At 35.7% G+C, this 24,925-nt stretch overlaps 1 protein-coding gene across 5 annotated transcripts; it reads right to left on the bottom strand.

Annotated features, from left to right (window-relative positions):
* On the bottom strand, positions 1-24,925 carry LOC100815591 (polycomb group protein EMBRYONIC FLOWER 2). Of its 5 annotated transcripts, none has more exons than XM_003556819.5 (23): positions 24,610-24,925; positions 23,841-23,967; positions 23,618-23,741; positions 23,358-23,413; positions 22,399-22,504; positions 22,108-22,273; positions 21,946-22,023; positions 14,738-14,871; positions 14,500-14,562; positions 14,245-14,366; positions 12,782-12,814; positions 12,588-12,619; positions 9,751-9,803; positions 9,606-9,659; positions 9,461-9,520; positions 8,734-8,780; positions 8,531-8,640; positions 6,557-6,686; positions 4,957-5,005; positions 2,305-2,388; positions 1,405-1,484; positions 1,155-1,244; positions 1-377 (listed from the first exon to the last, which is right to left on the bottom strand). In XM_003556819.5, the coding sequence occupies exons 2-23, from the start codon at positions 23,873-23,875 to the stop codon at positions 257-259; spliced, it is 1,827 nt and encodes a 608-aa protein (XP_003556867.1). In that variant the 5' UTR covers positions 23,876-23,967; positions 24,610-24,925; the 3' UTR covers positions 1-256. The 5 variants fall into 5 exon arrangements, with proteins under 5 accessions (XP_003556867.1, XP_006605702.1, XP_006605703.1 ...); XM_006605639.4 differs by having other exon boundaries at positions 24,737-24,907; XM_006605640.4 differs by having other exon boundaries at positions 4,957-5,002; positions 24,737-24,907.

Genomic DNA, 24,925 nt, shown 5'->3' with positions numbered 1-24,925 from the left:
TCAGAATAATCATGTCAATGCAATTAAAGTTGCTTAAAAATTTCCTCAGTTTGAAGCCCGAGGGAAGAAAATATTATCCATGAACAAAATTAGGGTAACGAACATAACAGTACCCCAGAATAGGAAAGATGTAAAATTGAAACCCCACAAGAAATTGACAGCAATCTGTACCTTGTGAGGGGGAAAAAACGAAAACAAAATGTCCTCACTATTTGCCATCAATTTCTTCAATTAAGAGGGTAAAAATGAGTTTTGTTTAGCTTTTGGGATCTGAATTCTGCCTTTGGTATTGCTCAAGAATAATATTACAGTCATTCATGGTCCGAGCATCTAGAAGACCATGATTGTATAATTTGACCATAAATATTCTCCAACACCTGCCAAAATAACAAATTTTATAATTATTCTCAGATTTGTATACATAAATAAATAAGGCTAATGTTAATCAATAATCAGTGCCCTGGGTTAAGGAAGTAAAAGGGAAAAGTATGTTGTTGGGATGCATAAAAATGTGCTATCCTATGATTTTTAAATGCGCTCTCATGATCTCCAATAAAATCTTCCCTCTTTTGGTTGCTTAACCAATACCCTTAGGGTACTGGTTAGTCAGACCCAATAAATAAATAGAATGCGCTTGGCATTTTAGTATCCTACTATGAAGTAAAAAAACAATGCTCGATATTACTGTACAATAAACTTTAGATACAACATTATATCAAGTTATGAACACTGGGAAATTAACAAAAGACTAACAGATGCTTTCCTTTATAGCACATGCAGCTTTGCAGTTATGAATCAGACATTAGAGCTAATAGCACAAGCAAAATTTCAACAATCTAGAATTGCTACTTGCATTAGTAAAAAAAAAACTCGATAATTTAAGCATTAGCCACCATAAACACTTAACAAGAGACAAAAGGAAAGAGGGTCCAGAATTTTGAACATTTCCACTACTATGCATGCATCCATTGTTGATATATGTAGTAAAATCATGACTGTCTACACATTGTTTTGTTTGCTAAAGACCTAATGAAAATCAGCTAAATTAAAAATGTGTCTTGATTAATTAAAATAAACATCAACACAAGATGAGAAAAAAACAAATGTGTAAATTTCAAGCATGTTAGGAGATACACAAGAGAGGAGCTACTTACCCTGCCAGTGAGGGAGATTGAACAAACTCAGGTGCATGCAATTTTGAGAAAGCCTCACATGCCCATGAAATGTGACCATCTGCAATCACACTGCCACGAGAAGAAAATAATTGAAAGAAGAAAGTAGAAATGTATTCGGCATATCAGCTTAAGCTCAAAGGCACATTCAGCATAAAATATAACTGTTATTAATTATGGAAATCAACAAATACAGCAAATAGAATGGCTTGGGCAGAAAAGAAGGATATACCGATGCTTCCGAACAAATGAGTTCCACATATGCATGAAAGTCTTCTCATCATTGCTCACATCAACAACATTTTCAAGCATCTGCAAGGTATCAATGCCAGTCAATGATTGTTCACAAGCAATAGTAAAAGCTGCAACAGATATTTCATAAACCAAGGTCATGCTTCACAACCTAAACCTATGTTGAAAGTCCAATGCAATGAATCAAGTTTATTTTTTATTATTGAAAAATGTAACAAATGATAAGCTCTTCAAATGAGGTCTAAAACTTGGTTGAAACATCCAATTAAACTGTACATGGAGTAAATGATTGCATATGGCAATTTTTGCTGAGAAATATAGTGTGGTGCTACGTAATTAGGAAACTCTTATGGGTTGGTAATTATTTAATTGTAATGCATCCAAAGTAAAGGGTATTTGTCTCTATTCAAACATTGTATTAATATGAACAGAGATATAAGATCAGCTAGTGTATTACAATCATTTTAAATAACTAATATAGGGTTCTGTATCTCACCTATTTTTTTCCCTTTACCTCTGTTGAAATCTATATTGTACTACAAAATGGTATCAAACCAGTGTCATATACCTTGAACCGTAGCTTCCTTTAACCATTGAATTGTGAATCAATCCTTTTACCAATTGATAATTGGTTGGTTTAAAAAAAAAAAAAGCTAAAACTCTTAAGTTTGAACATTGGAAGTACAATCATGTCTGAAATAAGCCCCAATTATTAAGCCATGCAGATAAGTTAATGAAAAAGAATCCTAGAAATCACTCTTAACTCTTAAGCTCCTTGCAGTGAATAATCAATAGACAACTCAACAAGAATTTCGTTGTTCAGCAATAGTTACAATTAGATATTTTAGAAAATAAACAAAAACTTTATAACCAAGCATACCCTTCGATCTTCAAAATCGGCAACATCATCATCAACTTCATCTTCGCTATCTTTATCGGATAGAACTTGTTCAATTGCCATTGGCTTCAATCAAAGGGAAAAGAAAAATGAATAACAGATTTATTTGGCATATGATGTCAATAAAAATCAAAATTAAATATAATGAAACGAATAATACTGGAAAAGAAACTTAGTTAAGAAACAATAAAATAACAGCAGAAAATGTTGTTCAGTCTTCAAGCCACAAAAATCGCTTCTAATTTGAGCTTAGAACCTAACTCAACTTCACAAAACCAGCTTGTAAGGTGAGGATTGTCCAAGCCTTGTAAGCAATATTTAGACCATATTTGTAGGCGATGTGGCCTAAACACCCCCCCTCTAGGCTGCTAGGGGTGGCCGCAATTGAGGAGGCTTTCCAACAATCAGAACCAACATAAATAACAAGCTAACAGTAGTAATTTTAATACTCAAAGCAAATATGTGTAACTATCTATACAGATAATTCAATAGAGCTCATAGGTTCACTGCACAAGCCATAAACACATTGTTGTTATGTTGTATTAATATCAGAATAAAAATCACTTTCATCAGACAAAAAACTAGTACCTAATTTCTGATACTTTTCTACATTTCACAAATTCAACCACTACTGAAATTTAAGCTGCTCCATTCAAGCAGAAATGAAAACCTTCAAATTTATTATTTTAATAGATAATGTCAAGTGAAAATGTGTCTTGGAAGAAAAAAACAAAAAAGAAGCTAACCAAATTTTTAAGAACTTGAAATCTGAAATCACATCTACTGCCCAACTGATGTTAAGTGGATCAAAAGTTTCTAGTTTCTACACACCCAACATCTTCCTATTGCTCTGCTCAAGGTTGTTTTATGAGAATATTTTTTACTGTTTTGTAAAGAAATACGAGAACTTTGCTACATATCTAAGCCAAACTTGACTTGCTGTTTTCTTTCAAATTTTCTATTTTAGAGGATTTCATATCTAATTGCAATACCTCCATCTTGGGAAGGTGTTCATAAATATCAGAATCCTTTTGGGGATCCACCAACTTCTCCAAAATGGATGGCATTGCAACCGCAGGATTTAATTTTCTGACCTTTCTCCTCTTGAATTTGTGAACCAGGTTTCTCCATCTTGGGAAGGTGCTCATAAATATCAGAATCATTTTGGTGATCGACCAATTTCTCCAACATGGATGGTGTTGCAACCGCAGGATTTCATTTTCTGACATTCTCCTTCTCTCCATGCGAATTTGTGAACCTAGTTTCTGCCTCTTTGGAAGGACTCATAAATATCAGAATCATTTTTGGGATCAACCAACTTCTCCAACATGGATGCTGTTCCAAACACAGGATTTCATTTTCTGACCGATCTTCTCCCCATGTGAATTTGTGAACCTGGTTTCTCCAGTGAGACAACAGCATTGGACGAGCAGGTGATCTTTTCCAATACATTTCACTTTCTGGAAGAACCCATCTATTTGCCAATGGCAACCGCGACCGTCTTCTTGGATTTGCATTTAAATGAGTTTGGGAAGTAGGAATTTAATTAATTAATTTGGTAATCCCATAGTAGGAACGACAGTTGGACCTAAATTCAAGGGACACTAGTAAAAAGACCCACATGGGGAGAGGAATTACCCTTTAAATGAGTTTGGGAATAGGTAAATATTTACCCATAAAAATTTATGGTAATCAATGTGGTTTTGGGTACTTTAATTCCCACCCTACCCCATACCCATACATTCTCAAATATATTAAGTTTAAATTAGAGGAACTCTAGTTACACCTACATCTGTCATAATGTGCACTAAACTCATAAATTATCTTAATATTTAATTCTCTCATCTCAAAATTGAAAACGCAAAGTCTCCTTCACAACCATCTTCATCTTAAAGGAGCAATTATCAAATTTTTCTTCAAGGACCATCTTCATCTTCAAGTGCAGATAATGGGTTCAGGTCTGGCTATTTAGTTACCCATATGGTACCAGGCTAAATTGCTACCCTCGCAAGTATAGGTCTGAAAATGGCTATTGTTTTAAAACACAAGTTTGGGTAGGATAAACAGCACAATATAAGAGTAAACTCCTACTTCCATCCTGTAAAGGTACAAGCAGCTGTTGAATTTAGAGGGGGAGATTACAATGGAGTTACTTGAGACTAGGCCAAGAGTAAATGGGGGCACACAGCCATGAGGAGCCCATATTAGAGGTCTAACAAAATCATAAAGAAGATAAGAGATATTTGAGAGAAAGAGAGAATTTAACAGAGAGAAATGAAAATGATATGAACAGTATAATACAATCTGGTATTTATAGACCACAAAATGCATCTCACCCTAATCAACTACTAACTCACTTTAGCTGAGAATGTAGTTGAATACTGCAACTCTATGTATATTACTCTAATAGCCCACCTTTTAAAATATCAATTAGGATCATGAATGCACTTGACCACTTCATTAAAAGAAACAACTGATTTCAAAACATTTGATGTGCCAAACTAAGTGTCCGACCATAAACTCCAACTTCTATACTAAACCAATATTTGGAAGCAATTAACAGAACAAGAAACAGTAAAAAAAAAACATAAAGCTAAAACACAAAATACTATAAAAATAGCAGCTATGCTTCACCTGAGCTTTGTGTGAATGAAAAAATTGTCGCTTCCTCAAGAAGGTACTGCTGAAATGTTTTCAATATAATTTGTCAGTGGTGTGTCCATTAACATTGCATATAGCAAAAATGATAATCACAAGTAGAAAAGGATATTTGATAATTTACTCCAACACTACCGATGCAGGAATCACAAGCTGATAAATCACAAGTAGATATCAAGAAAGTCTCACTCATCTCTAAACCAGTCCAGGAATCATAGAAAAAACAATTTGATACCATTTTTTTTATCTGCAAAAGTATGAATATATTATATATAGTAGTAAACTCAATACAAGTGGTACTGTTATATTTACATCCTAGCGACAATATGTGCAGAGCTATGGTGTCCTAATACAAGCTTTAAAGCAAGAATCAGGCAACCATAGATCTGTATCTAAACTAGGATCCCAACCACAAAGTATCTATAAATCAATCCCCCCCTGAACACAAAACCCAGCCCTGATGTTGCTAGACCAGGAGTGGAACGGAATGTCAAATCCTTTTTCCATATTTTTAAGCCAGGTCCAGCAGAAAAATAGCGGATCCTCCATCAATTTTTGACTGTTGAAACTTTTGTTTGAGAAGACAATCCTGTTCCTATGGTACCAAATACACCAGGTCAGCGCCATCACTGTAATCTGATACCATTAAGATTGCAGTAAGAGTGTTGAAGGAAATGTTCTCTCAGAATTTCCAGGAAGACACCCACTATGTTTAACCAAGACAGCAATTCCCACCATAGTGGCAAGATTTTAACACAACTGAAAAAAGGGTGAGATGCATCCTCATCGTAAATTGTGCAAAATGGGCAGCAGACATCGTTCATTTCCACATTCCTTCTCCTCAAGTTAACCTTTGTTGGTAATCTATCCCGAATCAGCCTCCAAGCAAAGTGTGATGCTTTACTTGGGATTTTTAGCTTCCATAAAGCAGTAAACCCATCATGATTTTCATCTGACGTATATCTATTGAGCAGCATGTAAGCATTCCCCACTGTGTAGCTCCCACTTGTATCCCCCTCCCAAATCCAAGTGTCTTGTTGCTGAAGTTGTACTATCAGACCTTCTATGTCCTCCGCAACTTTTGACGCTATGTAACAATTTGATACCATATTAACATGTTGACTTTTTTTTTTAATAAACAAGTCGGCTATTTGTAATGACATAAACTACATTCAACCTACAAATGTTGTTGTAGTAATAAAGTAGAAAATCAAGCTCTTGCTAATTAATTGACACAATACATAAAAAGTATACCCAAATAAACAAATCATATACCTGTCACATATAATAAGCATCCCAAATGTAACATTTTCACAAACTAAATCAACCTATCAATTTGATATATCATTCAACAGATCAAAATAATTCTAACCATTGAACATCATTGATCTATAAAGTTTACATCTGTATGTCAGACTAATATGTTAGTAATTACTGCTTGAAAAATATCATTAAAATTTGCAAGATGAAATATTTTTCTTACAAGAGACCCCTTGTAATCATGAATCAAAATATTTCGTAATTTAAGAGATCCTGTTGTTTTCCAAGGATAGAGAAACAGGTCTATAGGACATACTTTCGTGGGTCAGGACGCTCAATTGACAACTTCCTTGTCTTGGCAAACTGAAGCACTGCTTGATCACAGTCAGACATTGACTGAACAGAGTCTCGATCAGGACGTGATCGAATAATTGTGGCAGAAATACCTGCAATGCCATAGCAGCATGTAACATATTCCTAACACAGTAAAACTCAAGCAGCACTATTGCAACATTTTGGAGCAAGAACCCCAACTCAAAAGAAATATTAACAAATATGACCAGGACCATATAAGGAAAATCAATTAACAAAAGTATGAAAAACAGAACCTAATTGTGAAAGTTTGAGTTAAGATTAGCTAAAGTGAGATACTTTATTCTATGTGTTGCAAAGCTTATTTTTAATTTAACATACTAATTAATTTTTTAACTTGTTATAAATATTTTACAGGAATAAGTTTGAATTGATTTTTTATGTTTAAAAAAATAAAATGAAAATATTATAAATTCTTTATTTATTTAAAAAAAAACAATACAAATATACGTAATTTTATCAAAATTTTACAATTATATAAATTATCAAATTGGTTAGTATTTTTAACTTTTCAATATAATTTAATAGTTGCATGTAAATTGCGTAAATAGAGTAAAAACAAAAGAAGAAAACGTCATTTAAATTTATTTTTAACCTATTACGACAGTGCTTTTTATGCTATAAAAGATTCATATGATTTTTATTCTATGTACTTTTATTTTATGATTTTATTAAGAATATAATTCAATATTATTTAAGATTCAATAATTTCTATTAACTTTTCATAATATATAGTGACATTTAATTATTTTAAAGTATTATTTTAAGTACTAATTAATAATTAGCATTGTTATTAAGTAATTTTAATAATTAATATTTGATATTTAACATTAAATATATAAACTCATCATCTTAACTAATGATTAATATTTAAACACTATGTACGGTATCATAGCCAATCCCAAGCTCAAGTAAAGGAGGGTTGTTGTGTTAGGCCCTTGGCAGCCAACAAAAAGGAGCTAGACAAAGAATAGCATGTTGGACAAGGATTGGAATCTTCAAACCAGCAATGTAGGAGACCCAAATCATTTAAACTTGAAACTAGTCTACTGCTTCTGGGACCAAGACAAGACCAAGGCATCTAGGACATAGCCGGGACTAGTGCAACTAGGACATAGCCGGGGTCGGTGCATCCGGGACAAAGACCGGGACAATGGAAGCAACTGTCGAACTAGAAAACAAGGACAAAACAATGACCAAAAAACGCAAACTAAAATAAGGCCCGGCAAACGACACAATCTCAGAATGGCCCGAAACCGACTGGGCTTTGTGTGCCTCGGTCCGGCGAGTCTGTCACTAAAAACAGCAGCCGAAAAGATGATCGGATTCGCCGCCAAGAAGCCCCAACAAAAGATGTTGCTTGGCGCATGTAAAACCACGCACGTGGATGGGAGGCCAGGACTGTAACTTCGAGGACAGGTAGATCAGAATATTTCGATCCTGATGGTGGTGGTCTCACTAGAAAACTCGCCGACGACGCACCAGTGGCCCATGGCAGTGGGCGGTGGTGGAAAATCTGCTGAAAAACGAAAACAAATAGGCAGAAGGGCAAAGAGCAGAAGGGTCCACTGGGAACAGTTGGTCCCTGGTGAAGCACAATTTTCATGATACCTCTGTTAAGCTCTGGATACCATGTTAAAATAGGAGTCAGAGGGGTAATTGACAGAAAACTGTATGAATACACAGCGGATGCATGTTTATGCAGGTTAATTACATTAATTATACATAATAGAGGATATTATGTTTCCTCTAAATAAAAAATTATGTGCCTATAAACCACTATTATTAATAAATCAGAATATCGTATTATGATTTTCAACATCTGAAAACTATATACATTTGCCCCTTCTACAAATTTTTAAGAGAATTAATGGATTGACTTATATAGTTGATATTGTTGCAAAAGCTAGCTACATACCATCATCCTTCTCCAAAATATCAGTCCCTCCTGCAGGAAAGGAAGACTCTAAGCCCACTGCATTTTTCAAAGATTGGTCTGCTGTTGTCCTACGCTTTAGAGGCTTTCCACTGCATATAGGCATGGTATCACAACTGAATCTCATACCATGTTATGAAAGAATCCGGAGCCATCAAAATTTTAGAAGAAATAAAATAGCTTACCAAAAGAAAAATGTTTGCACTCTTGGATCAACATCATCAGAAACAATCTGGACAAAAAGATAATGTTTGTGATCATAGAGTCCCTCTTGAACTTAAAGAGGAATTCTAGCTCACAGCAATAAGACTGGCAGCACACTATGTTACCAAATGTTGAGATGCATGCATGTTTGTTAAATCAAGATATGAAGGTATCTAGAAGAAATTTGGTGTAGCAATTTTTTAAGAGAAGATGACAGAAATCTAAAGTTGTTTTGTCACGTCAGGGGAAGACTAAAGGTAATCCTGGTGCAAAAAGTGAATGAAATAAATATAGGCCAATCGAAAGTGGTAGCAGAAGACCAAAGAATACTAGGAAAAATATTTGAAGAAGACCTTACACCAAATGGATTAATAGAAATTTAGTATTTTTTATAAAGCTTAAAGCTGTCATTGATCTACATTGCTAAACCCAAATGAAAGTGGGACAAGGCAACATTGTTGGTGAGTCAAAAATATGAAAACGAATAAAAAAAGGTGAAGGAGAAATTTAAATAGGGCCAAAAATCATATAATCAATAAAGTCCAAGAACAAATTAGAGATCCCAAATGAAAGACAAATCTTCCACAACATTTAGAGTTGTAAATAGACAGTATAACTAATAACTAATTAGATAGTAATTAAATATAATGTGTATATATATATATATATATGCAAAAGAAAATAATTGAGCATAAACTATCCTCTCACCTCCGATCTCGAGATATCATTTTTCACAGACACATTTACAGCGTGACATTCATCTGATACCTGAAAAATTATTTGTACTTGATTACTGATGGTTCAATACAGCTCAGTGAATAGAATGCCAGCAAGAGATTTAAAGATTACTGACCCAAAATTCAAAGTTGAAGAGATCATGTGATGATGACAAATGACATCTTAGACCCTAAAAAAAGGTCATGTCAGAAGAGCATTAGAAACAGGTTTCAACACTAAAAAAAAAAAGTATTTATTTAGAAGGAGAAAGTAGTTTTAACCTTAAAACACGCGCATTTAACCAAACAAAATGGACAAGTGAAATCTTCGGTGACTGCAATCAAAAGTTTCCATTACTGGATAGGTTATGTGCCGAGAAACATTATATTGACAATAAGGAAAGAGATAACATTGTATGATACAATAATTCATATAACATTGTAAGATACAATAATCCATAGACATTCAAAACTAGGCACACGTCAATAAGTAGGAACTACAATTAATCACATCCAATTGATAGATGTAATTTGATACAAAACCATAACCTAGAACTCATATTTATACTAGTATAAGGCTATAAGCCCACAAACAAGAGTAATAAATAAATATAATATGGGATGTTCTAATTAAGGGGCTTACCCATGAAACGATTCTGAGATCTTACTGGCAAGTTGGGAATGATAGATATTCATTCACTAGCTTGAAGTGAAGTGTTGTACCATGTGTAAAATATGAAGCATGTGCATTATTTCTTTATGTACAGATTTAATTAGATTTATTCCCTCATTAGGATTAATTGGTCTAGGTTTCCTTAGTTGTAGTTATCAGGTCTGATTTGTTGTCCATAATTCTAAAATACATAGTTTTTATGATCAAAGTTGTATAAATAGAGATCCTTGTCATACTCTTCGAATTATCAGAAAATAACATTCACTTTTCCTCATATTCCAAGTGTAAGCAAAAATCTGTCCGGATATTATTCTTAAGTCCTATGGTACCACACAGTATGTTCTTCACAAACTTTATTGACCTTTGAATTTGGACAACAGAGATGTAACAACAACAACAACAACAACAACGCCTTATCCCACTAGGTGGGGTCGGCTACATGGATCAACTTCCGCCATAATGTTCTATCAAGTACCATACTTCTATCCAAACCATTAATTTCGAGATCCTTTTTGATAACCTCTCTTATAGTCTTTTTGGGTCTTCCTCTGCCTCGAATTGTTTGTCTTCTCTCCATCTGGTCTACTCTCCTCACTACAGAGTCTACCGGTCTTCTCTCTACATGCCCAAACCACCTAAGTCTATTTTCCACCATCTTCTCTACAATAGGCGCTACTCCAACCCTCTCTCTAATAGCTTCGTTTCTAATTTTATCCTGTCGAGTCTTACCACACATCCACCGCAACATCCTCATCTCCGCTACACCTACTTTATTCTCATGTTGGCTCTTGACCGCCCAACATTCTGTTCCGTACAAAATCGCCGGTCTTACCGCAGTCCGATAAAACTTTCCCTTTAGCTTGATCGGTACCTTTGCATCACATAACACCCCCGATGCTTTTCTCCATTTCATCCATCCTGCTTGAATGCGATGATTCACATCCCCTTCAATTTCCCCATCATCCTGTATTACAGACCCAAGATATTTAAACCGTGTGACTTGAAGGATAATATGGTCTCCTATTTTCACCTCTGAGTTAGAAACCCTCCTTCTTTTGTTGAACTTACATTCCATATACTCCGATTTGCTTCTGCTTAGGCGAAAGCCATGTGTTTCTAGAGCTCGTCTCCAAGTTTCCAACCTCTCATTCAACTCCTCCCTCGACTCTCCAAGGAGGACTATGTCATCTGCAAAAAGCATGCATCTCAGCGCTATCTCTTGGATTTGTTCCGTGAGGACATCCAGAATTAAGGTAAAAAGGTAGGGGCTAAGGGTTGACCCTTGATGTAAACCAATTGTGATGGGAAAATCGTCTGACTCTCCATCCTGTGTCCTAACACTAGTCGATACCCTATCATACATATCTTGGATAGCTCGAATATATGCAACCCTAACCCCTCTCTTCTCTAGAGCTTTCCACAAAATCTCTCTAGGCACTCTATCATACGCTTTCTCCAAGTCAATAAAAATCAAGTGCAAGTCTTGTTGGGCCATGCGATATTGCTCCATCACCCGCCGTAATAAATAAATCGCTTCCATGGTCGACCTTCCCGGCATGAAACCAAATTGATTCTCAGTAACTTGAGTCTCCTTTCTTAATCTCCGTTCGATCACTCTTTCCCATAATTTCATGGTATGACTCATGAGCTTGATTCCCCTATAATTTGCACAATTTTGTATATCCCCCTTGTTCTTATAGATTGGCACTAACGTGCTTCTCCTCCATTCCTCCGGCATGCGTTTTGACCTCATAATTTCGTTAAAGAGTTCGGTGAGCCACTCAAGACCTCTATCTCCAAGAGTTTTCCACACTTCAATAGGTATGTTGTCTGGCCCCACCGCCTTACCATTACTCATTCTTTTCAACGCTTCCTTTACTTCCTGTTTCTGAATCCGACGATAGTACTTATAGTTCCGGTCCTCTTCTCTTGTGTCTAGACTGCTAGAGTCATATCCATATCCATCATTAAATAAGTTGTGGAAATACACCTTCCACCTTTCCTTGATATCTTTTTCATGCACTAAGACTTTGCCTTCTTCATCCTTAACACACTTTACTTGATCCAAATCTCTAGTCTTCCTCTCTCTACCCTTAGCAAGCCTATATATAGATCTTTCTCCGTCCCTGGTTCCTAGAGCTTGGTATAGTCCGTCAAAAGCTTGGGCTCTTGCCTCACTCACCGCCTTTTTGGTTTCATTTCTAGCTATCTTATACTTATCCCAAGTTTCAGAATTTCTACACCTAGACTACTCCTTGAAACACTCCTTTTTTACTCTAACTTTGCTCTGAACATTTTCAAATACTCAACTCAAGAAACACAAATAGCTGTTGCAGGATCAAGCCAACATTGTCAAATGTTTTCAGAAAATACATTTACTCCATAAAGAAAAAGAAAAGCAATCACATATTAACATAGGAGACAGAGAGAATAATATTCACATTACCTTCTGTCCTCTGCAACTTATTATTGTAATACCTGAAATATTTTTAATAAAATAAAGACTTATTAAGAGAGAAAAAGAATACAATGAATGATCAAATCCCTCTACATATCTGACAAAGACAACCCCCTTTAAAAGTCCATTATCATAAACTCATACAAGTTAAATAAGAGCATGGAAATGTTAAAAAGTAATACCTGTAATTAAACATTACATTTCCTTCCCTCAACCTGGACCATACACGCAGCTTGTAGTTAAAATGTGCACCACAATATTTTAATAGAAATTAAATAATAGTGTCATTACTCTTTGTGGTTGTTTTACAAATGAAGGGAGTTTTACAACATAAAATATTCTCCTTAAACAAAGCAACATTCTATGGTCTCTAATAGTGTGTTGTTAAATAGCCGCTATAGCACTAAAGCAACATATATATATATATATATATATATATATCATAAATTTCAACCATTATGTGATTTAGGCTATATGCCCACAACGCTATCCAATATATGATATAGCAGATTATTGGCTTTCCACCATTTTCTGCAATCCGCAATTGATAACACTGGTCTCTACTCTCTACTTTGTTTAAATCTTTTGGACTTTGTTCCATCCACGTTAAGAGGGGTCTATGCTCTGTCTATTTTCCCTCAGTACTCAGTAGGTCTATGTTCTCATTGTTATATTTTCTCGTTCTTTCATTGTTGCGTTCAGATAGGCAACCTTATGTTGCTCTTTTTTGCTACACTTTATTTTATATATAGCAGAGCCATAAGCTTGGGTTCCACTACACCACATTAGACGTAGCCTTGGGATCCTTCCATGCCTAACCACCTATTGCAAGGCTCCTTACCTCAACCACCCTCTACTAAGCAACATCCTCGGGCCTTGCTTATTGCTAATGGTACTCACCCCTCCACTGATTGGTACCCAAACTCTTGCACGACCCATCATGTGAAACCATATGCTAATAATGTTCAACAAAGCATCCCCTACGAAATTCCAGATCAAATTGTAGTTGGCAATGAATGGCCAAGGTTTGCATATAGCATACATTAGTTCTTTAATTTTTAACCCTCCTCATAAACCTAATGTTTCATTGTATCTTACCAATTTGTTACATGTTCCCTCTATCACCAAAAATCTGTTAAGTGTAACTGAATTTGCAAAAGATATTGTTTGATTCCTGATTTTTGTTATTATTAACTTGTTGTTTAGCTTTAGATTATCATTTTTTAATTTAATATTAAATATGAATATATCTTAAATTTTGGATTGTTTTTAGTTTTAACCATTTATATGGGTAGTACAAAGTATTTTAATTTGTATTTAAAATTGTATAGCAGCCATCCCACTATCCACTATCTCAGAACAGATTTTAGGGTCAGCAGCTTGGCACCACAGACAAAAGCTAAGATGCCAAAAAATTGGTTGTTGAATAGTAAGTGCATATAGAACTAGCAAGGAAACTGGATACAATCAATTACGAATCAGTAGCCAAGTACATCAAGCTAAAAGCTAGATTCCAATTTGCAATGATTTCCAGGTCACTGTTTATTGAGTTTTGTGAGAAAACTTTATAGAAACAGAGACATCACAAGCTTTGCAACTATAATGTTGAATGGCTAATAAACTCTTCTGAGAAAATAAAATTTACCCGATCATGTGAGATAATGATGAGGATGGTACTTCACTGCCTGCATATGAAAGATAGGGAGATTTTTCTTTGGCCCCAAACTCTTCAGCAGAAATTGTGATTTGTACTTGCTTTGATGTACTCTTTAGAAACCCAAACAGGAAAGAAACAAACAGCAGTCAATACAAATTCTCCATTTGATATCTAAGTTTATTTTTGGGTTTAGGTGTGTGAATTTCTTGCTCAGTGGGAAATGACTTTGAAGCTTAAACTAACCATATTCTCAAAATTAGAGGGAACTTGAATGGAGATTCTTGTATCATCATTTGGAAAATCAGACTGCAACATAAAGGACGTTGTGAACTAGTACATCTATCAAACAGTGAATAATGGATAATAGTGCTTGAAATGGATTCTTGGAAAAAATATGGTGCCCATGCATAACATACTTTAAATAGCACAAAAGGAAGCAATGTTTCTACCCAAACAAAAAAAATTGTGTTAATCATCATACCTTCAGAATACACGGAAGCAAATCCACAGTTGACATAATCTCTGCTCGCTGTCCCAAACGAAAATTCGGAAAACAATCCCAAGCCATATAAAGTGATTCTAAAGACACTTTCCCACAAAGGCAGTATTCTCCAGCTGTCAAGCACAAAATGAAGAAAACTGAAAGGGGAATTCCATCTTGCATTAAAAAATCACTTGGCAAAAATTAATCCATGAATAGAACTAGAATATCTATAAAATATTTCATAATGTCTTTTATTGCATATTTGAATATTATAGAATATCTCACGATTTGTAGAAAATGCAATGGAATCAATTAGTTAACTAATTGAGGAATTAATCCGAGGAAATATTAACTATCTGTTACGGTCCTTAAAATATTTCCATATTTAATTAGGGTGTGTTCATAGTTTTATTGTGTTAGTAGGCTTTATCTTATCAGTGTGATGCTATCCAAGTACTTGGCCTAGTTATTAGTATAGGACCATTGGGTCCATATTTGGTATCACATTATCAACACTACCTAAATCTGACAATTTCAACATGATATCAAAACAACACCGCACAACAATGCCTTATCTCCATAGTTCTTGTTAAAATGTTCCATGCAGGCTAACAATATAGCCAAAACAGTCCTTATAAGACTTTGGCAATCCTCCCCCAGCGAGTTACTTTTTTAAATTGAGTTTGGCATGCACCAAATATACAATAATCAAAATTCAAGTTCTTCCTTCTAGCCACTATTATTTCAATGTGTTTTGGTTCGAGATCTTTATCTTATTTTCTTCGTATGCTCTTATGAAATCTCCATCCTTGTTGAATCTCTTGATTCTCTTCCTTTTTATGGTGTTTTCTTTTCCGATGGAGGGCGAGCCTCACAACAATGGTAAGTTTGTTACCTTGAGGCGTGGAGATCACAAGTTTAAATCTCAAAAACAACCTCTGTTTGCATAGCAGGAGAGAGGTTGTGCAGATCCACCCTGCTCAGACCTCACTGGGTAGGAGCCTTGTGCACCAGGTTGCCTTTTTAATTGTTCGTTTTCCATTGCTGGCATAGCATTCAGAGTGAGAGTGAAAATAATGACGCATCCAAACTTATGCTTCTTACCAGCAAATGAATAGAACCATGATAAATTCCATCTTAATACCAATTGGCATTAAGTAAAGTTATCCAACAAATATATAAACCATACCCTAGTAATTAAGGTCAGTAATAATTTCCATCTTTGATACCATGCTAGATTCCATGCAAAACCACAAAAGCAACAAAAATAGGCTATAGGCTCTAATACCGTGTTAGATTCTATCTTAAAAAAAATTAAGTGAAGTTGCCCAATAGGTATTTAAACCGCACCCCAATAATTTGGGTAGGCGATGTGGGACTTCTCAACAAATTGTGACTTCTCCTGCCACAAACAAGCATTCCAATTTCCAATGGTGACTAATGTTGGTTGAGACTCACCGGCATCAAATTTAATTTCTAGGTTTATTGAGATTCCTAGGTTTTTTTCGTTGTATGAAACACTTGGATAAGTTTTAGTTCTTGTTGAGTATAATCACTTGGCAGGAAATTTCCAACCAGCTCTTCACAGCAATGATCATTTCATCTGTCTTTCTAAGTTATCTTTTCAATAATGCTCATCTCTCTAATATCTCTGGCATCCCTAAGTAGTTTTCTCAGGCAGGTAGTTGAGCCCACTTTATATGCTATTTTCTTTAAGTGTTTGTTTGTAACAATCTTAATGCTTAGTAAAATTAAGCTTAAGGAGGAGTTTAAAAATATCTATAAAATATATCATATTATCTTTATTGTATGCTTGAATATTTAAGTTTTTAGAAAATATCTAATGTGATCTTTGGAATAATTGTGGAACGAATTGTTCATCAAATTGAGAAGCAATCCTAGGAGCTATTTCCTATTTGCTGTGTTTCCTAATTTATTTCCTTATTTGGTAAAAAATTAAGGTGTTAGTAGCATAGAAACACGATTTGCTCCTCAACCTGGCAAACCGCAAATTGGTACTTGCATACTAATATACCTTACTTTTGCGAATTGGTTCTCACCAATTCCCAATGAAATCATAGACAAGCATGTATGCGCTAGGTTCGTTAAGAAGTCAAGAGAGCTGAAAGCAAAAAGGGTGGACACCATTGCATGCATTTTAGTGAACAATGTGTTTGTCATGAAGGCATGGAAGGAGGACCTCAAGGTCAACAACGAGGTGCTCTTGTTGTCGGATGGTAATGGAATCATCACAGCATCACCAAATCCATTGGGTGCAAGCTTGATTAGAGAGACAAGCCTGTTGGATTAGAGCTAGATTAGGTGCTACGCACTCTTGATTTGGATGGGATTGTTAAGCTCTTCAATTTGGAGGAAGGGGTTGTCTTTACTGTCAATAGAACTCCCAATATCTTGCTCTATTGGATAGTATTTACTCTACAATGACCCTGATAATGATTATGATTTGGCTTATGTGATCTCTAGATGGTTGGATATGTAGAAATCCTATTAGTACTAGTATCCTCTCAAAATAAGAAACTAGACGATGTCATTATTGGTACCATACCAAAGCATATTGACAATGTATAACCCCTAGATACCTATACTTCATAAGGTCGAGTATTGCATATTTGTCTTAGATTTTTAGAATGTGAGTTTAAGCCTAACTCAACCCCAAAAGCTAGTTCTAGGGGGTGAGGGTTGTCCCTCACTTATATATTATAACTTGGCTTTATCTTTAGCCGATGTGGGGCTTGGGCTTTTCCCAATACACCCCTTCACGCCCAGCACTTCTTGGGCTTGATGCGTGGATAACATGGTGGGTGGCCCTTTGAATTAATCTTGGATGTGCTTTGATACCATCCTAGATTTTTAGAATGTGAGTTTAGGCTCAACTCAACCCCAAAAGCTAGCTCTAGGGGTGAGGATTTCCTCTCACTTATATATTCTAACTTGACTTTATCTTTAGCCAATGTGAAACTTGGGTTTTTCCCAATAACTTGTACTCATACCACATATCAAAGACTATTGCAAACCTAGTAACTATGGTTTGTAGTAGTAGTCAACATACTATATTAGTAGGCTTCGGCTTGTCTTAGTGACCCCACAATTGTTTTTTTTGGTCAGCAAAGATAATATATTATATATAGAAAGAGTACCAGAGGTACTGGAATACATAAGGGGTGAGCCATGGTAATGGTTCCATAATCAGACAAAATAGTCTGAGAAGGAACCACTCTATAGAACCCAAAGAAAAACATAGATAATGGCTAAAGTAAACCTCTAGTAGTACAAAAAGATTGTCTAATATTGCTGGACCAGTAATTAAAATGTTCTGTGAAGCCTTTCTCATAATTCCTAAGCCAGGTCCAAAGAATGAAAATTGCATCTTCAAAGACTTTGTTTGCATCGAAAGAGGCATTAGAGAATACTATGCTAATCCTTGTCTTCCAAATGGACCAGGTTAGGGCCAGCCACCAGCACTGCCACCTATTGCTCCTAACACCATCAACTTGAAGTCCCATATGTTGATTGAAATTCATTTTTGGGGTGAGGGGAGCAGCTCCTTTTATATTTATCCATGACATAGCTTCCCACCATAAAGGCTGAATTTTTGAGCAATGGAAAAATAGGTGTCCTGCGTTCTCTTCTTCAACTCTGCATAAAGGGCATGAGGTGTCAGCAACCTGCACTTGCCTTCGCTGTAACTTATGTCTTGTCGGAAGTCTATCCCTAATAAGTCTCCAAGCAAAAATTGCTATTTTGCTTGGAACCCTTTATACTCCATAATTTGGCAAAACAATCCTCTTGAGTTACTGCTGCTGCTCCTTCCATCAGTACCTTGTAGGCGTTGTTTGCTGTGTATTGACCTGTAGGATTAGCTGTCCATTCCCACACATCAGGACCTTGGTGTGGAAAGATCATATCCTGAATCTCGTTGAGGAAGACAGCTGCTGAATCAATTTCATTATCAAAACATAGCCTTCTCCAAGTAAAATTCCATCGCATACCACTATTAATAATCTGACCCTGAGGGGAGTGAACGAGGGTCTTCTTCAAGTCTCTCCACCAAACTGATTCTAAACCTAGTCTATCTGCTGCCAACATGCCCTGCCATCCGCCATACTTAGACTGCACCACTCTAGCCCAAAGTTCTCCTTTGTTTTGCATCAGACCCCACCTCCATTTACCAAGCAATGCTATGTTGAAATTGGTGATATCCTTAATGTCCAGACCTCCATTTTCTTTAGGTGATGTCACCGTGTCCCACCTAATCCATGCGATCTTATTTTGGTCAAGCCCTGCTCCCCAAAGAAACCTTCGCTGCAGTCTCACCAATTTGTCCACCACTAATTTAGGTGCCGTTAGATTTGTCAAAATTTAGCTGCTCAACTGGCAGGCAAAAGAAATCAGCATCAGCACGCATCGGCCAGCCAAGCTGAAAACAATCAGCTGACCAGAAATATTCATTTAAATCATCATAGTTCCTCCATTGTGAATGCTTTGACCTACCCTTTTTGCTCCGTGCAGCTTCCTTAAGAAAGCCTCATCTTCACCTCCATAGGCTGGCTTGACATTCTCTCCTGTCATTGGACTAACATTGCCAGCAAGCATACCGTACAACTCAAAGGCATATGGTGATAGATATAGCAAAGGCATTCTGGAATGAATCTTAGGTTGGCAGCTTCACCCCATATTAGAAGATACAGACCCATATAGAGTAATTTACGCTGCTGCACTTCTTGCTGTATGGTTGGCAACCAAAGGCTACTATTCCGACCTAAATACTTGCACCACTTTTTGTAATTCTTAAAAAGTTTCTTCATCACTTCTGTAAGTGCACGCTCGTCCAATAGGATAGAAATAATCAAGTGTTAAATTCCTTCCTCCCCCCGCCCCTTTGGCTGTTGATCAGGCTTGGGAAATTGTCTTATGTGCACATTTGCAAGCAATAAGATCAAATGCTCTCTCTGATTTGATACATTGTGCTTCTGAAATCCAAACAATACCCCAAGCCAATCCAGAATGTCTTCATCTTTTTTTTTCTTGTAGTCCTTAGGCCAGGCTAGACCCCTTGTGTTATGAAGAGCATATACAGCAGCTTGGATCTCAGGAAATCTCATTATTGCCTGATTTGCACTATCAGGATAAAGAGGAAGAATATTGTAAGGAACTAAGATCTCTGTTTTCTCAGCAACTTTATCTTGAGTCTCCAAAATCTCACGATCCACTTCCATAGATTGCGTCATGTTAACAGCCTTCAAAAACCTCAAAAAGAACATTGGCAGTTTGATATGCCTTGGTAAGCTGCGCACGATCAGCTTTATCAGCAGCATTTTGTAAAGCTTGGATATATTTTTTGTAGTAATGCTGATAAAAACTCTGCATCTCATGAGCATCACTTTTCTTTACTCTTCCTTTCAATGTTGGATCGTTTTCTCTTTCCAAACGTTGAAGAAGGGCAGTTTTGAATTGCCGAACATCACGACCACTTGAAGTAGGATCCAGTCTATGAGCTTTCTCGAACGCATAACACCGGCAGAGATAAGCAACTCTAGGATGAGTCTTCTCAACCTCATTAGCAACGCGAAGAATGGGTGCAATCTCGACGAGAGACGACGGCACCACCCCACTGTCAAATATCGCCTCTGCGCCGCTCCCTGCGCCTCCGACGACGACATTCTCCCACAGATCTAACTTCCTTCACCAAAATGTGCACAGCATGCAAAGCGCGTCCTTGAGAATGTGACCCCACAATTGTACTTGACCTGATTATTAGTATATAAAATTATTAGAGTATACGAGTATATTTTACTTTGCAGTGTTCTGTAGTGCTCTTTATTAGAGTATAAGAGTAAAATAGACTCTTATACTCTAATATAAATAAGACCATAAGGTCCATATTTAGTATCAAGTTATCATTTATCAACACACTATATCAATCAAATATCTAATTATTTAGAATCTCAAGTCTCTTTTTCCCCCTCGCTACCAAAATCAAGGGTAAGGCTGCATCCAATGACCCTCCCCCATATCTTCGCATGCAAGGAGCCTTCTGACACCGGGGTATGTTAGTTTTTTTTACCTAAATCCTATAATTTCAATGACTAAATAGACTTCAAAAATATATATTGGAAATCACTTGACATTGAATCTTATGAATTTCAATAGATTGTAGATTTTACCATCCATTATGAAATTCCTTATTTTCTTGTTAGTATGATAATTAGACAAAAAGCATTTCGTTGAGTCAAATCAAGGTTGATACTAATAAGAACCAACCCATCCTTGCTTAGGCCTAAAAGGGCTGTAGGTGGAAGCACACATTGCCTCCCCAACCTGCATTTAGTAGAGGGAGAAGCATACAAATTTATAGCTGTCAATTAACCACCTAGAATCAGTCCACAATTAATTAACCTAGATTTTAGGGTCTGGAATTCTTCCTTAACATTCTTTCCAAAATAGCTTACTTGAAAATCAGAACAATTGGAACAAACCATGGACCCTTATTATGATTCACGATTCACAATTCAAAATCAGAACAATTGGAACAAACAATTATTGATATAGATTCCCGATCTGACAACTGTGATTTGGTAGCACTACGTATTAATATTCAGAGAGATTTAAGGGAACTCTTTTTTGTTATAGATATTATATATTATATACTATATATGACAAATTCATTATGAATGACAGTATATAGAAGTGGATCAACAATCCAACAACAACCTGATGGCCAAGTGAAAAAGAGAAAAGCATACAAAAGTGTAAATTAGAAGGGGCTTAAGTGCATGTTTGGATTAACTCATTAAAGTTTGCAAACTTAAGTTTGGGTTAAACTTGAGTTTGCAAAGCAGCCCTACTTCTACAAAAATGAGTTTTCAGGCAAAATTTTAATGTGTAAACGTACTTTTGAGGGTAACCAAACATGTCACAAAACTGAGTTTACTTTCCAAACTGAGTTTGAAGCACCCAAAACGGAAAATCAAACATAGCCTAAGACAAACAGAGCTCCATGTGAGGGAACTTTAGTAACACTGTAAGGGGTTTGACGAGACCCACTAGAAGCACATTGGGAACAGAGTCAATACCCCTCTAGGTAAATAAATTTTAAAAAAAAGTGGGGGCTCAAATAATAGCGTAACAATGTGGTCAAACATGTTTTTTGTCTGACAGATATTGGCAATTAAAGCACATCTCACATTCAAAAAAAGCTAGATGACTCAGATCCGAAGGCATAGAGTTTGAATTGACTCCAGATGATAGATGTGAGTTTCCCACTGCGAGTAAATAGTCATAATAAGTAACTTGGCAAAAATTATAGATATTTTCATCACAATTGAATCACATAAGCATATACATACCAGTGGCAGTGCTGACAAACAAGATATCAAGTGAGCAAGATCTAGCTTCCTCAGCTAACTTGTTTACTTCAGGGAGTGTAAAATTTGCCTGGACCTGAGTATTCAAATCAATTCCAGGGGAGTTTCGGAAGATGAAAATCCGACCAATTCGATACATGGCGGTTTGCTTTTGTTTTGACAAGTTAAAACATAAAGTATAAAACAGCATAAAAATTTATTAGATATAAGGTATTTTACACCAAGGAGTAAGGAATAATAATTGAATCAACGTTTAAGAAGCAGTATCCCTACCCTTGAAGCTCCATGATCAGAAATCCGCCTTGCAAGACAGATAGACATGGGAAACACGTTTTGGCTTTCAGTTATAGTCCTCGTCAAGGAAACTGCCATATGGATTCTAAATATGCAAATAGCATATCTCATTAGCATATCAAAATCAATATTTGTGTATATACTAAATTATATTCAGATAAAACAGAATGAACACAATGTCTCATATGAAATCACTAGAAAAGTAGAAATTACAGCAAGTTCAAGCTTATATAAAGAATAAACAAACACCACCATACAGCAAGAAAAAGGAATTTGCAAGGATGACAACATTAATCTTCATCATCTCAAATAGAACAAGATTTATCCTTTCTTCTTACTAAATATGTTGTTGAGGTTGAGGATTGATTTTATAATCATAAGTCTGCAAGAACTATTTGATTTGATAATCTTAATTCTAATTCATTTTAGAACCGCAACAAAAACCAAACATCAAAGTGTAAATTTAGAAATCCATCAAGACAAAAGAACTAGATTAATAAATAAGTCGTTGAGGACTGATTTTATAAGACTGCAAGAACGATTTGATTTGATAATCTTAATTCAATTTCATTCTAGAACCGCAAAAAACCAAACATCAAAGTGTGAATTTAGAAACTAGTTCATTCAACTAAGTCCACACCTCTTCTTCATATAAGAGACCTAAGTTGCCACAAATTTTATGATAGTACCAAGAAAATACACATTTATTTTGTTTCTCCATTCCCACGTTTTACATATGGTATTAAATATATGTATCTATCTGAATCCCAAAATGTTCATTTCAACAGTCAAAACACAGAGATATGACTCAAAATCTTTCTATTTATCTTTAGACTGAACTTAGCATATATGAATACATGGACATATGGCATATAACTGATGTAAATCTGTTAAAGAGAGCAAGTTGGAGAAGGAAGGCCATATGTGGTAACTTTTACCTCTTCTTGTGCTTTGCCTTTATCCGGTAGTGCAAACATCTCTGAAGGAATGATGGCTGCATAACAGAGACAAATTCTATTAGCAATATAACATACCACAATAGTTTATCAGAGGACCAGTATCTTCAGATGGGACAAAAAAATTATGAGAGAACTGTGCCAACAAGAATACAGTCAGCCTATGATTTCTAAAACAAATGATAAATAATGACAAAATATTATTACAATGGCAGAAAATTTTAGCCAATCAAATAGAGTACGTTTCTCATGGCACGTCGCTGGAGAATGTTGTAAAGTTCTACAGGCTTGCAATAAATTGAAAGACTCTCTTCAGCTGCAAGCTCCTCTTCCGCAGATAAATGTTCACAAGCATCTGGATGGCTTCTGCAGGGAAAAACAGACATAATTACTGGTTACGTTACAAAATGCTTTTGTCAAAGTAAAACTTCACAACAGGTAGTGCTTTTCTGAAAGAGAATATACGAGGTAGCACGAGTGGAAACAGGAATGCCTGGCATTCTTCTTATTAAAAAAGTCTCAGATACATATAATATTTATCTGAAATTGTGAATCTTTAAGAATGTGATATCTTCTCTTGTTTGTTAGAAACCTGCAATAGAAAATGGTGCAAAAAATCATCAAAACCTCCGCGATTCAAATATTTAAGACATAAATGGATTAGATTTCAATACTCTACATCAAAGCCAGAACATCAACATGTGAGAAAAAAAAAACCCTCATTTTTTATCAAGTTGAAAATCACTGACCCTATTAGTTAGTATATGAAAGCATGCTCCAAATTTAAAAATACTCCATGTGATATATAATAGAGGGTATCTGTTTCTATGCTCATTAAGACTTCAAAGGTGCCCTTTAAGTCTTCATAGATGCCAATGAAAAGTTAAGGAAATTGTTTAACCATTCACATGGAGATATCAAAATCTCAAACAAGCCAAGTCCTTGTTTTTTCCAATCGTGGGAAACAGAAGAAGCTTTAATGGGTTTCTCCAATTGTGGGAAACAAGACTGATTTATCCAAGTGCAAAGAATAACAAAGTACAGCACAAGAATCAAACACAACACAAGAAAGGAAAAAAAAATAGAACATTAAAAAGGATCAAAACAAATAAAGGGTTCGAAGAACCAAAACAAAATAGAGAATGCCCACCAAAAGTTTTGTGGTAAGGAAAATGAAAAGAACCGAAAAAACCAATCTTGGAAGCAAAAAAGCAAATGGGTGGCAGAAAAAAACCTCAAAGGTTCACACTTGACACGAACCAAACAAATGAGACCAATTGAATCCAAAATTGGTTCAAAACTGCGCTTTATAGAGTGAGGTTTGAAAGTGTGAGAGTGTGATCATTCATTTCCTATCGTACCTCAGAATTGAACCCAAAATGGAAGACGCGAAATTGAAAATCGATATCCTTGAAATGACTGAAATCTAACCAAGTTGCACTCTATCTGTGTCTATCTCTTTCGGTGTCTCTGTCTTTTTCTCCCTGAAATACTCTCAAAAGAAACACAATTTAGTGCTGAGTTTGGGGAAGTGGAGCAAACCAAGTAAA

This window comes from Glycine max, chromosome 20 (assembly GCF_000004515.6).
Source record: "Glycine max cultivar Williams 82 chromosome 20, Glycine_max_v4.0, whole genome shotgun sequence".
NCBI classification, from domain to species: Eukaryota; Viridiplantae; Streptophyta; class Magnoliopsida; order Fabales; family Fabaceae; genus Glycine; species Glycine max.
This window is presented reverse-complemented; position numbering and strand designations above follow the sequence as displayed.